The sequence below is a fragment of the Pleuronectes platessa genome, chromosome 9, assembly GCF_947347685.1.
Source record: "Pleuronectes platessa chromosome 9, fPlePla1.1, whole genome shotgun sequence".
Classification (NCBI taxonomy): domain Eukaryota; kingdom Metazoa; phylum Chordata; class Actinopteri; order Pleuronectiformes; family Pleuronectidae; genus Pleuronectes; species Pleuronectes platessa.
In genome coordinates, this window is record NC_070634.1 from 7,886,263 (window position 1) to 7,898,809 (window position 12,547).

At 39.2% G+C, this 12,547-nt stretch overlaps 1 protein-coding gene across 13 annotated transcripts in view; it reads right to left on the bottom strand.

Moving 5' to 3' along the window:
• Positions 1–12,547, bottom strand: part of fryl (furry homolog, like) — a 69,688-nt gene that overhangs the window by 34,217 nt on the left and 22,924 nt on the right. For all 13 annotated transcript variants that reach the window (XM_053431038.1, XM_053431034.1, XM_053431032.1 and 10 more), the window contains 10 exons: positions 8,491–8,699; positions 7,529–7,582; positions 6,064–6,203; positions 5,883–5,979; positions 5,186–5,265; positions 4,327–4,407; positions 4,050–4,218; positions 2,469–2,561; positions 2,272–2,370; positions 1,513–1,614 (listed from right to left, as the gene is read on the bottom strand). In XM_053431038.1, coding sequence (XP_053287013.1) covers positions 1,513–1,614; positions 2,272–2,370; positions 2,469–2,561; positions 4,050–4,218; positions 4,327–4,407; positions 5,186–5,265; positions 5,883–5,979; positions 6,064–6,203; positions 7,529–7,582; positions 8,491–8,610 — 1,035 coding nt within the window. In that variant the 5' untranslated portion in view covers positions 8,611–8,699. The remainder of the gene's footprint in view (positions 1–1,512; positions 1,615–2,271; positions 2,371–2,468; positions 2,562–4,049; positions 4,219–4,326; positions 4,408–5,185; positions 5,266–5,882; positions 5,980–6,063; positions 6,204–7,528; positions 7,583–8,490; positions 8,700–12,547) is intronic.

Here is a 12,547-nt window from a genome sequence, read left to right on the forward strand (position 1 = left end):
CCCCAAAAATCTTCAACAAAGGCCTAATGCTCCAATCTAGAACTGACTATTTGATGGATTTTATATAATCTCAATCTTTACTTTAAATTTGAAAAATATGTAGGTTTATTAATATGAGTATTCAAATGATTTAATTTGTTAAGCATATTATTGAGGGGTTTAATCCCACATGAGTCTTCTCGAAAACAGAGAGACTTAAGAGATGAATAACACCTTTTTAAATAACTATGGTTCAAATGAACTATTTTAACCATCAAATGAGTAATTACCAAGTTGTGAAGCCCAACTCTAAACAGAAAGACTTAACCGTCACAAATGGTTTATGGAATGAATTAGTCCTCCAGAAACTTTTTTCAGAAACAGCCATCAGATTAAAATCACCCATTGGACACAAAGCCCTAAACCTCTGAAATCATCACTAGAGTGGAGCCGGCACACAAATCAGCAAATCAATCTCAATCAACAGATCAGCGGCACCACGCAAGAGACTGACTGATTGCAGTTTAAAACAATTACAATGGGTGAGAGAGAAAGCTGGGATGAAATCACTGAGAACGACAGACGACCATTCAGAACCATCGGATCACCATCACAGAGACGCACGGAAGCGTATTCGCCAAAAGATCACACAATCCCCCGCGGAGGGTAATCAATGCAGAATGGTTAAGACGCTCATTGAGTCATTCAGACAGTCAGTGATTGGGCCATTCCGCCTCTGGGTTGAATCTGCTCCACGTGGAAGTCAGCGGGAGAAGGAAAGTAGGTTTCATCTGCTCGTGATTGGTTTACAAGGAGTCATCAACAGACCTGAGTTAAGACAGCACTTGACACTGCGCACACTTACATAATATGAATGGTGCGTTACATTAGGATATTTCCCAGGTTGAGTTTAAAGATGGTTAATTTTATTAAGATCACTGTGAAATTTGTTGTGGTTTGACTAATGGATGTAAGTGACACGTATGTTTTTGTTTGGATTTTGTTGACCGAACATAAATTAGTAATGGAGATTTTTTTTTCCTTTTGAAACAAAGACTCTTTTCTTTTATTATTAAATCAAGTGCTATTCCTGACCAGATCTGGTTGTTGATAATGGAGGGGAAAGTACATTATGATCTTTAGACAGAACCACAGAGCACACCCTTAATCAATCAGTGGTCTCAGGCACGTACAAACCATAGAGAATTATAACATCAATAAGACATTTCGTTTTTATTGTGGTAATGTGTCGATTTAGTGAATGCGATTTCACAAAAAATAAGTTAAGTTATGTGCTTGGATTTAAAGAAACTAGTGTCACTTCGTCCTGCTGCCAAGAACACCATAATTTCATTTTAGATTTCATAACATGAGTCATATGGCTTGTGTGGTTTTAACTGAGTTAGGCATCACCAAGCCAATTATGGTGCCCTTAAAATACTTTCATCTGAACAATACGGTCGTTGTGTTATTCTCCAGAGCTGTGATGTAAAAACGATCTGAAGTGGAGCTGGGTGTAAAGGCTGACGGTACCTTCAGGTGAGAGAGGCAGTTCTGGAGGAAGATGTGCCAGTTGTTGAGGAAGAACTGCTTCTGACTAACACACAGCAAGCACGTCACCAGAGGATACAGAGCCTGGGGAGAGAGACAGAGTCAGTGCAAACACTTGAAGAACTGCTCCAGGTCAGGAAGTACATTTCCCATAAACCTTTCCCTAAAAAGTCTTCAGCCTGGAACCAGGTCAATCAGCTGTGAGAAAAACCGTGATCTAGAGCAAAACAAATAATGGAAAAAGGAAATAATGCCAAGATACATGACTGTGTACATCATTCTTTACGAGTGAAGGAATGACACATGCTGTACACTGTAAACATTACGAATAATCCCTTTCCAACAACTTCCAGTGCACTTCTTCCTGAATTGAACCTTGTTGTCATCATTCTTTTCCTCATCTCTGACCACATCATGTTAGACAGAGAAAACGGGGATCTGTGGTAAATGTAATGCAACGCTGAACTATTACACCTGAGGAGTCAGGGTAGTGTAGTTCTTCATGATAATTTGCATTTAACAGGTTTTTCGATTGTTTCACAATCTGGAAGCATGTGGCAAGTCTACCTTGTATGGTTAAAATATTATGGCTGATAATCAAAATGAATGGGATTTTTACTTCCAGAACTCCACTATTGAGCTCTGTACAGATAGATGGAAAAACAAAAGAAGGACGTTGTAAAAATGAAAAAAAGTGACAGGGAGGAGAAGAATGGTACTCGAGGATTCCAGAATTATTACCAAAGAGTGCTTCTTCCTGGAACTAAGCTCGAACGTTGTCTGGTACAGTATCTCCACAAAGTTCTTCAGGCACGGCACGTTGACTTCATTTTTCACAGCCTGAGGGTGAACAAGTCATTACCATGGAGCACAAAATGACAAAAATATATCGGGATTTGCAAATATGGAGAGAGCAAAACAGTGCAAATGTTACTCACAGCTGCAACAGGGATGAGGATCTCAACAAAAAGGCCTGCTAGAGCATGTTTAATATCCTTATCCTTGACTTCCAGGAAATACTGAGCACACTCCTGGGAAAAAAACACAAAAAGCGCACATATTCAGAAGAATAGACACACAAACACAGAAAAACTTGCAGGTAATGGTACAGTTTGACATGAACAGTATTACGACATGAACAGTCTTACGACAATAACACTGCTAACCATGACCCACATGTCATACACTCTTAGAATTTGTATCCCAATTCCAGCAGGATCTTCTTCTTCTGTGTAACTCATTTGCCTTTGTTGTGTAACATTGTGAAACTGCACAGATTTTATCTGCAGAATACAAAATTAACCCATTCAGACCTTACATAATTTATGCACGTCTATTAAACACATTCGCATGCCTTTTTACCTTCAGAGCAATGTTGTATATGATGTCACCGTCTTCAAGACATGTGATTTATGAAATAAATCATCATTAGCAGAAATAATTAATTAATTTAGGCAAATGTTTGTTTTTCCTCGCTTTTAGCCTGAAAAAAGTTTTTCAAAATAGGGTTTCAGACAATGGCTGAAGATCAAGGCAAGGGGAGCGATATTGAAATCAGCCAAACACATAATAGCCAACATCTTCACTCTGAGATAAATACACTCAATACATATTAACTTGTGATGGAAAGTTTCATAACAAGAATATAGAACTAAGAGTTGCTGCTCACATGACAAGAGAAGGACCATCACAGAATCACAGTGGCATAGCAGTGCGGCTCACAAACAAGCCCCAAGCATCACACTGACCCCCCCCCCCCCCCCCCCCCCCCATTAAACATAATTTATATATTATTGGCACTATCACCAATCTCTGCACCTTAGCACCGCACGTGCCCATAACTCTGTTACTGTAAATATTTTGTTTATATTGTTGTTTTTATAATTGTTTTATGTTCAGTGCACCAACGAACGACACCAAGGCAATTTCCTGTATGTGCAAACATACTTGGCAAATAAAAGAATTCTGATTCTAATTCTGATTATTTATCCGACAGTCTGAGCCACAAAGGTATAGAAACATTGTTTCGAACACATCATGACTTTTTTAAGAGACGAAAAATATTTTAGTTTCTTAACCATCAATACAAAATGTAAGTATCTTAAACTGCTCAGGCCCTAAAAAAAACCCATTGTAAGGGTAGAAACCATGATGTGTGCTAAAACGGGGTGGTGGACATAAAGGACAGCATGTTCCATTAACACATTCAGAAATCACAGTCCTATTAAGAGAGTACAGTCGGTGTGTTGCTGTGTAGCGGTTGATGAAACAGTTACCGCCCGATTCACAGCTCTTGGCAAAGCCCCAAAAACACATACACTCGCTTCTTGGCAAACGTCACCTTTGATCGTTACTCATCTAGCTTTATGAGCCATTGCTATGGAGAGCTGCTGAGTCTGAACAAAGGGGAAAGAGTGGGAAAAGGTGTCTGGTGCAATTAAGCAAATACTCATATCAGCCACATTTACTGTTGGTTACCTTATGGTAAACGTGTAGATAAAAGATTGAAGATAATTTACCTGCATGAACTGAAACGACGCCTCAAAGTCCTCCACAGGATACATTTTAACCCGGAAGAACTTCATGCCCATGATGAGGGTGATGATGCTCTGGACTACATAGGGACTCTGCTCTTTTTGCCGGAGCTCCTTTAGTTCGGTGATGAACTTTTTCCTAACGGCCTGAAACCTGAGCACACACACACAGATGTACACATTTACATTGTGACTGAGTATGTGTAGTTGTAAACAAATGTAGCGGTGGTCTAACATAAGAGACAGAATTAAGCTCACTCACTTTGACTGTGTGAGGATGCCGATGACCTCAGCATACAGGTCCGCGATGATGTGCACGTTGCCAGTGTTGGGGCCACAGTACCTGTACATTGATGGAGATCATGTGCTTATCATCATCACTGATATGTATAACAATAACAGTGTTGGGTACAGAAATCCAACCGAACCGAAACACAGCAGAGATTTCGGTGCCTAAGCTGTGTTCTGAAATAGTTTCTCTGCTTACAGGCATCACAAAAATCACTGCCTTGTCTAGTTAACAGAACACCCAACTCTGGTGGTGACACACTCTCTTCATGATCCCGGGAGTGGAGAGACAATTGATGACGAGTTTGGAGCTGGATTATTTTGCTGTACTAAGCACTAAAACTGTTAAATTATTGAAGTTGCTTGGGATTTTATTTATATTATGAATTTTATAATTGTATATTAAAGTTAGCTATACTTAAACTATTAACAGTTAATATGTTAAATTTCAACTTCCAATTTGCCTTAGCTGCTCGATAGCAGTTTCGTTAATTTGGCTATTATTAAGAAAAAACTATGGGCTCACTCTTCGTTTAGTCACCAGAACTGTTTTAGAATAATCAATTTAGCTTCGATATCAGAAAAACCCAAACGAAAGACAACCCTAAACACCAAAGCAGAGAGCAGCAATTTACTGGAGCCTAACTTAAGTTGCTCAACAGGAGGCAGTTGTGGTTTAAACATCATTTAAGATACAGTTTTCAAAATGACATAATGACTATAGAGCCAGTCTATTAAAGCAAACAGACTCTCTACTGTAAAACCAAATCCAGTATATTCATCAGCACTTTTTAATAAGATTTTCATTTGTGTCAGTGTTTGTGCTCACTTACCCCTCTTTGTGTTTAAAGTGCTTGAATGCCAGGTTCAGAACTTCATGTACTAAAACATCTGGCACTGGGTGAAGAGGAATCTGTGACGTAAACATGGAGTCATTAGCCTTATTAGAAGCACTGATAGCTTTCACTTTTTTTTCTGTGCTACTATTCATTACTCTGCCTGCAGGAGCAAAGCCAAGGACAACTAAGCTGTGGTCTCCAGAGACTTGCTTAGGTCGAAATGTTGCTTAGATCTGGATGTTTCACTTTAAAAACCCACTGAGTTGGGAGCTGGTATGAAGCTATTTGTTTGTTTACTTAATACTCCACGTCTTAATTTGGTATTGTTTATTCCTGAGATTAAGATAACCAGAAACTACTGTTTCCATTATAGTGTATTTTCCAGACAATAATTTTAAAAGGATTAATATCAGAGTATTGCTTTCCATGTTTACGTAGTCATTGTTATGTACAGTGAAACAAACCCGCAAATCCAAATTTGTCACGAGCAAAGTTCAGCAGATATAAGACAAGGCTTGAAAGGAACTAATCACATGCACTTAGATAAGATATTGTCAATATCAGGTCAAGCAGATGCATTGACTTCACCCTTCAACATGTAAACATTTACACATTCACATGACCCCAACAACCTGAATCTATGTGTATTAAATCAGCATTTACTGAAAGAGTGATGTGTGAGGTAGCTCACCTGTTTGAGAACTTCCACTGAAACTAAACAAAAAATGAAATCTATGGATAAGTCCCTCCGTTCCAGAAGGTAATCTTTATCACGGTGCTGTTCATCTCTACAGCGAAAGGGGAAAAGTGTAAACAGAAGATTTGCGCAGCATTCATGTTAAAACTGAATAAATAAATGAAGGGTGTCTCACCCTTTGGACTTTGTACTAGAGCGAGGCCTGTACTCATAAGACTCGTCTTCGGTGCCGCTCTGCCGCCGGTACCAGTCAAACAGTGTGCGCAGTAGGGAGGGCAAACAGTGTTCTGCTATTGAGCTCATAGAGCTTATTAACTGAAAAACAATTACATGCAAACATTAGACTCACCCATTATTACAGATAAACGTCATATTCTACATTTGGTACGTGCACACTAGAAGTGGGCATTCATTAATTGAGTAGCATACAGGGAGAGTATAGACCAGATATATTCTAATTGGCGAGTGGCATAGTGTAGCTATTGATTGCAATTTGTGTGAGTGTGATGCATACACTATTGAGCAACACACATGGTTCTGTGGTCTTCATTTGTCCTCTGAACACCTCAGTGGCTTTTTGATTGGATCAGTGATGAAGTCAGACAGTGCTCTGATTAACAGACTTCACAGATCAACTGCATACAAGGATCTGTAGTAGGTTTATGTGGCTGTACAGTTTCTTTTTTCAACAACAGCCACAATGGGCAACTGTAGAAACACAGAGGAACTTAAGCAATACACTAAATTTAAATATATATGTTTAAGTGTGCGTCAATGTATTCCCATCAAATAAATATAGATCTGAAAGAAGCAGTGGGAAAATAAATAATCAAAAAAAAAAAATGTTTAAAGTGAAAATTGCAATGTCAACACAGGGGTTCAGGGACATAGCAATATGGATATTTTTTCAGGAATTCCAAATACAGGTAAATTTCACATAAAAGGGCTGTTATCTTCATTTTGAGAGGATTCAAGGGCTTTTAATGTGACTTACAGTTGCATTCTTACGAGACAGCAGTAAATTCTGTGATAATATACAAAACTTCAGCGGGTCAAGATTACAGTGGATAGTTTTCAGACAAAACATGAGACGACGTGGTCAGTATGCAGTATGCATAAACATTATATATATATATATATATATATATATATATATATATATATATATGGGCCAGTGCAGCGTAATGAGGGAGGTGGATGATGAATGCTAGGTAGGAGAGTTATGCAACTGCTCCCCCTGCCCTTATGGCACCAGGCAGATACACTCCAGCACCCGATTCTGATTTACTGCCCAGGATGACACAGCGATTCTACACTCACGTTTTCTATACCCATTTTCTCTCCCTCACTCACAATGGGGACAGCTGGATCTATAGCACCATATCCTCATTGGCTTTGTGTTGTGCTGAACAAAGCATTCTGCAGCGGGCAGGCCCATTGTATAGAGTTCTGCAGCAGCTACAGATGAGGGACAGACGGGCCATTGAGTGGGGGATTGATTGGGGGGAGCTGGGGATTCAAATATTGCGCACACATAAAGAGCTGGGAGAGAGAGTGCTTCTTGCTGCTGGAAAATTATTGTGATACATCCATACAGTCCACAGATTTCACCCCCTGGTCATTGCCGTGGCAGGACTGACCTGGTCAAATTGTGCATCTTCCCCTCTCTGCAGGGATCGGGATAGGGGCTTCTCCTGTGAAAGAGAAGGATTAAGAATAGGTTTAACAAGAGGACATACTGGTGGTACTTGTATAATAGTAAACTGCTGAAAGACAAGCAGCAAGTTGAGAAAGGGTCTGAGGCTACATCCATCTACTAGAGATCTTTGTCCACACAAGGGTTTTGGCTCCATGTCAGTTTTAATCCACGTCCATACCAACACACCTGAAAATATACATCATGCGACCACGCAGTTTGCATGAATAGCAGCTTGTCTCCTACGTATTGAATCAGTATCATCGTAAAATGCAGAATTTAACCCTAAAACAGCTGTTAGCAAAGACAAAAGGGTCAGCAACACATGTAATTGATTTCCCATGTCGTGTTGTACACTGGTAGCCGAGGTGATTTCTTGTGAAAGGGTCATGTGATGGGAGCCCGACAAACCAGCAAAGGCTACACTGTGACTGTTTGTCTACGTCATAGTTTCTGAACATCTGTGTTTCTGCCCACCCTGACTAAAATGAAGACCTGGCATTTTCAAACTAAATAGGTAGGGTGGTGTGGACGCCATGTGTATTCTAAGCTGAATCAATGCGTTTTCAAATGCAAACCAAGTAGTGTGGATGTAGCCTGAATGGGAGAGAGGTTAAACTTGAGTCAGACCCTGTCAGAAGACCCTCATGTAAAGGAAAGGAACAGGAGAGGACAAATGGGGGAACAGGGCCACAATTTTCTATTTTATCATATAAATAAAGATTATGTGCCTCTCAAGCCAGCTTCCTCACATCTATCAGTTAAATCTGAAGCGGCTAAAGGGATGGCAGTTAGTTGCAAAAGAGGGAGGATGTCTCAGCAGTGTGTGTGCCACATCACGTGTTGTGTATTGAATTTCATTTCCTGTGTTGCTTGACACCAGCATTCAGCCCCCTGTGGACTCACCAGCGGTTCAGCCATCACCATCTCGATCTTCTTCTCAGCCAGCACAGCGAACTCTGCAAATAGACTCTTGATGACAAACTCCCCGGGCTTGAGCTCGGGGTCGATGGTGATGCTCGACATGGCAGCGATGTTGTGTCTCTCCCACGAGAGGGGAGTCACAGAGGAGGGGGCACGTCGTCTACTCACACTGCTGCTGACTGGTGCAGAAGCTGCAGAGAGAGGCCAGAGGGTGGAGGTTAGGACATAATACAAAGCAGCAGGGTCACACCAAGAACAGCACTCATGTAAAGCATGACATCGCATGAACATGTTCTACTCCAAACAGGGGCACAGACATTTCCTAAAGAGGCTAAAAATAACTGAGTGGATGAGGGAGGTCAAGAAAAAAAAACATTCCATGGTGATGAGAGCAAAAATAAATTTTCAATCCGATTCCAAAGTATATGGATAATATAAAGTCCTAATAGAACCTCAATCGAAAGCTTACATAAAATAATTAATATCCATTTGTTTTTTTCAATTATGTTCATCTGAAGGAAAATATACTGTCCTTGGAAACTGATTAAGCGGAAAAGCAGGAGTAAATAGAGTTTCCTGTTTCCCACCTCTGTGTCACCTGTTCCGGTGTATCAGATCAAATGCAACTATATCAAAAGTAATGTAGTTTTCCGTAATATGAATTGGTTCAAAAGCAATAAATATATTACAGCCCAATGTATCAGTTGACTGATTGTTTTTACTAATATATGATTCATTATTATCATTGCCATTAGTACCCTATCGAATATTTGTACAAGTGTATATGATATCCGATATGTGCAGTTATGAAAACTGTGTAACAGTTCAATATTGCAGGGACTAAATATGTACACAGACTGGTCTCACACAAAGACTTGCTTTGTACCAAATTTAGCTATTTAGCTATGTCATCCCCTTCCCAGGGACAGCGAACAGAAACAATAACAGAGAGAAAAATAACTATTATCTCCACCACAAATAGACCAACAACCTACATTGTATAGACTGATAACAGACTCCCTAAAATAAACATTGGCCCCAAAACGGCTCTGTATAAAAAAAAAAAAAAAAAAAAAAACATTTCGTTGTGTTGACATCATTTTGTCTTCTGAAGTTGGGTCTGACAGGTCAAATAATCACCACTGGTTTATTTTCTTGATCAGTGAAGAGCCCTGAAGTATTCAGCATATTTTGAAACACACAGAATAGCTTCCTCTGATGAGTATGAACATTTTTCTAAGCTGAAAAACTCCTTGCTGGTATTCACAACACAGAGCACGAGTGTTTCTGTGACAACCAGGAAGAAACAGTACAAGGCCTTTCCTGGGAGGGAACGAGGTAAAGGGTCAGTTTACTATTGGCCTCCTCTTGGCTGGACTACAACCATTGTGGTCTGGAATATGGGTGGTATCCTGTCTGCAGCATACATTGTAAGACCATTTATTAATTTTATGAAGTAATGTAGATAGAGTCTGTGACAAGTGTTTCAAGATCCATATTTAATTTTACTGTGGCAAATTATATGCAGCTGGAAATTGAATAAAAACCACTTAGAACATGACTTGTTGTGTTCTTTAAGTGGCAATTTCAACGATTTTCGTGTTAAATCTATAAAACACGGTCACTGTGAACATGTCGCAGCAAAACTGGCAATTTGGTCTTATCCAGTTGTGTTTGAGTTGGTTTCCTGTTTTCATAAATTGCTTTCTGTGGCCATATCAAACTGAGCTTCATGTCCTCCACATCGGCTTTTTATAGTGCACCCCAAATTCAAGAGAGCTTATTATATCAGGTAAACTCAAATAACAATTATTTAAATTTAATTTGTCATCATAAATTACTAATTGTAATCGCCAAACAACGCTTCTAGTCCAACTAGTTGTAAAAACACAAGCAGTGATACTTTCTATGATGTTATTTTGTCTAATCTCTTTCAGCAGCTCTCTGTATATGAATGCAGATACATTTAAAGAGCAGATTGATGCATTTCAGTCAAAATGTCCAGCCTCTTTTGCTCTCCACACTGTACATTTGCATTGAACCACACAAAGCCTGCTCAAACATGAAATGGAAACCAAATCAAAAATATTTCCCCTCCACCTTAAAATTGTATTGATTACATTGTGCAAACCTAAGGCTCAGAAATCTTTTTAACTCTAACCATCAGTGTTTCCATCAATAATGTATTGAATCAAAGAAAGGTGACGACCATAAGTCTTTTCAGTCAAATTTGGAATGTTAATTTAGATATTGATTAATTAATATTTAATGTAAATCACAAGAAATTATGTAATATGTACCATTATAAATGTCAAACATCTCTTGAATATGCCTCAGGCAAAATAAAAGGGGAAAAAATCAAAAAATGTACAGAAATGTAACTGCTATGATTTAATCATAGTGTTTTCTATAGAGCAAGTAAAGTGGGGACGAGGCAGGGGCAGTGTTGTATCAAGTGTTGGCTGTATTGTTGTCATGTTGTCCAGCAGCACAGAGAGTCTTTCAAGCATTTCTCCCTTTGTTTACTGTGCTTTAACAACACCCCCAATGATGTCACATAGCCAGTTCCTCACATCCAATCACTGCTGTGTGTTCGACCCCCCGCCATCCGTCTCTTGTCTCACACCCTAGGCCAGCTGGATTGATGAATGGTTCACACAGATTAATACCCCAACACTGTACTTTTTCCGTTACAATTTTTTTTAATAAATAAATAAAACACACAGGGCATCTTTTTCTGGGCGAAGTCTTTGCACTGACCCTCTCCCTTCTCTCATTTCTCACAGGCCAAACAATGATTTTCTTTCTAAACTTATCACACACAACGCTATCTTAGTAGATAGAAAAAAGAATAGAATAGGAAAATGCTTTTTCATCTACCTTTGTCAAGGCAGAAATTTGCTTTTGATTAAAAAGGTGCAAAAAGTGCTATAAAACTGTATTAACTGAAACCTTTGGGTCTCATTTATTATCCTAAGGTCACCTATGGTTTCCTATCCAAATCTAAATGCAAAAGTTGAAGTGTTGATATGTAAAAACCAAGTGTGCCCCATGCTTTGAAGAAATGCAAATCTGCTGCCCAAGAAAACCCTCCTATCTAAGGCATCCGGATTATTAGGATTAAGGATAAACACACTGCAAGTACACCTCTGATAGAACTGAGAGAACTGGTGAAGTAAGTTGCAGCTTTTTGGTGCCGAATGGGAAAATGCTTATCATGTTTTGTTGTGAGAGGCCTACAAGGCATGTTCCATGGTTGTGCATAAGAAACAGAGCACCCCGCAGGATTACACAACTGAAAGAGCAGCGACTCCACCTTGTCACAGTTAAAATAAAGCCCTCCCAAACGCCTGCTCACTTCCCCTGCCAGGACAACCAGAAACAACAGCACAAACACACATACTGTTGGAATGCAGGGCCGCGAGTGTGCGTCCATCTTTTTACACAGAGACAAAAGAATCACTGCCAGTATTTATGTGGCGTGGCAGTGCCAATTCTGTTAAAAGTGTCTCAACATGTTTACTCTCTGACAAGTTACTACTGGTTTATTATTCACCAGTACCACTTCCAAGTAAAATGAATCTAAAACATACATGTTAAAACACAAGTGATACTAGAGGCTAAACAGACAATCCAGAGATGGATGGAGAAAACAATATATCATAAATTCACGCTCAATCTTTGACTCTAAATGGAAAAGGACCAAACTGTGAGTTTACTGTTTGTATTAATTGTCATAAATATAACTAAGTATTATCACAGAACAAACGACAAAGTGGAACATCAAAGAAAGAAAACTTTCTGCATTCATGTGACATAAAGGAAAAGCATCACAAGCAGAAAGTAGTGGCATGAACTGAGGGGTGTAATTTAAACAGAAACTTTAAGAAACTTAAATTCACTGACTGGTCTAAAAGTTTAAAAAAAAACACGTAGAAAACATACAAAGTTGCTATCACCAGCAGCCTTCTTTGCTTGCAGAGTAACCTCTCCATGCTAAATGGGAACATTTCAGTTTCACTTTCTTGATCAAAATACT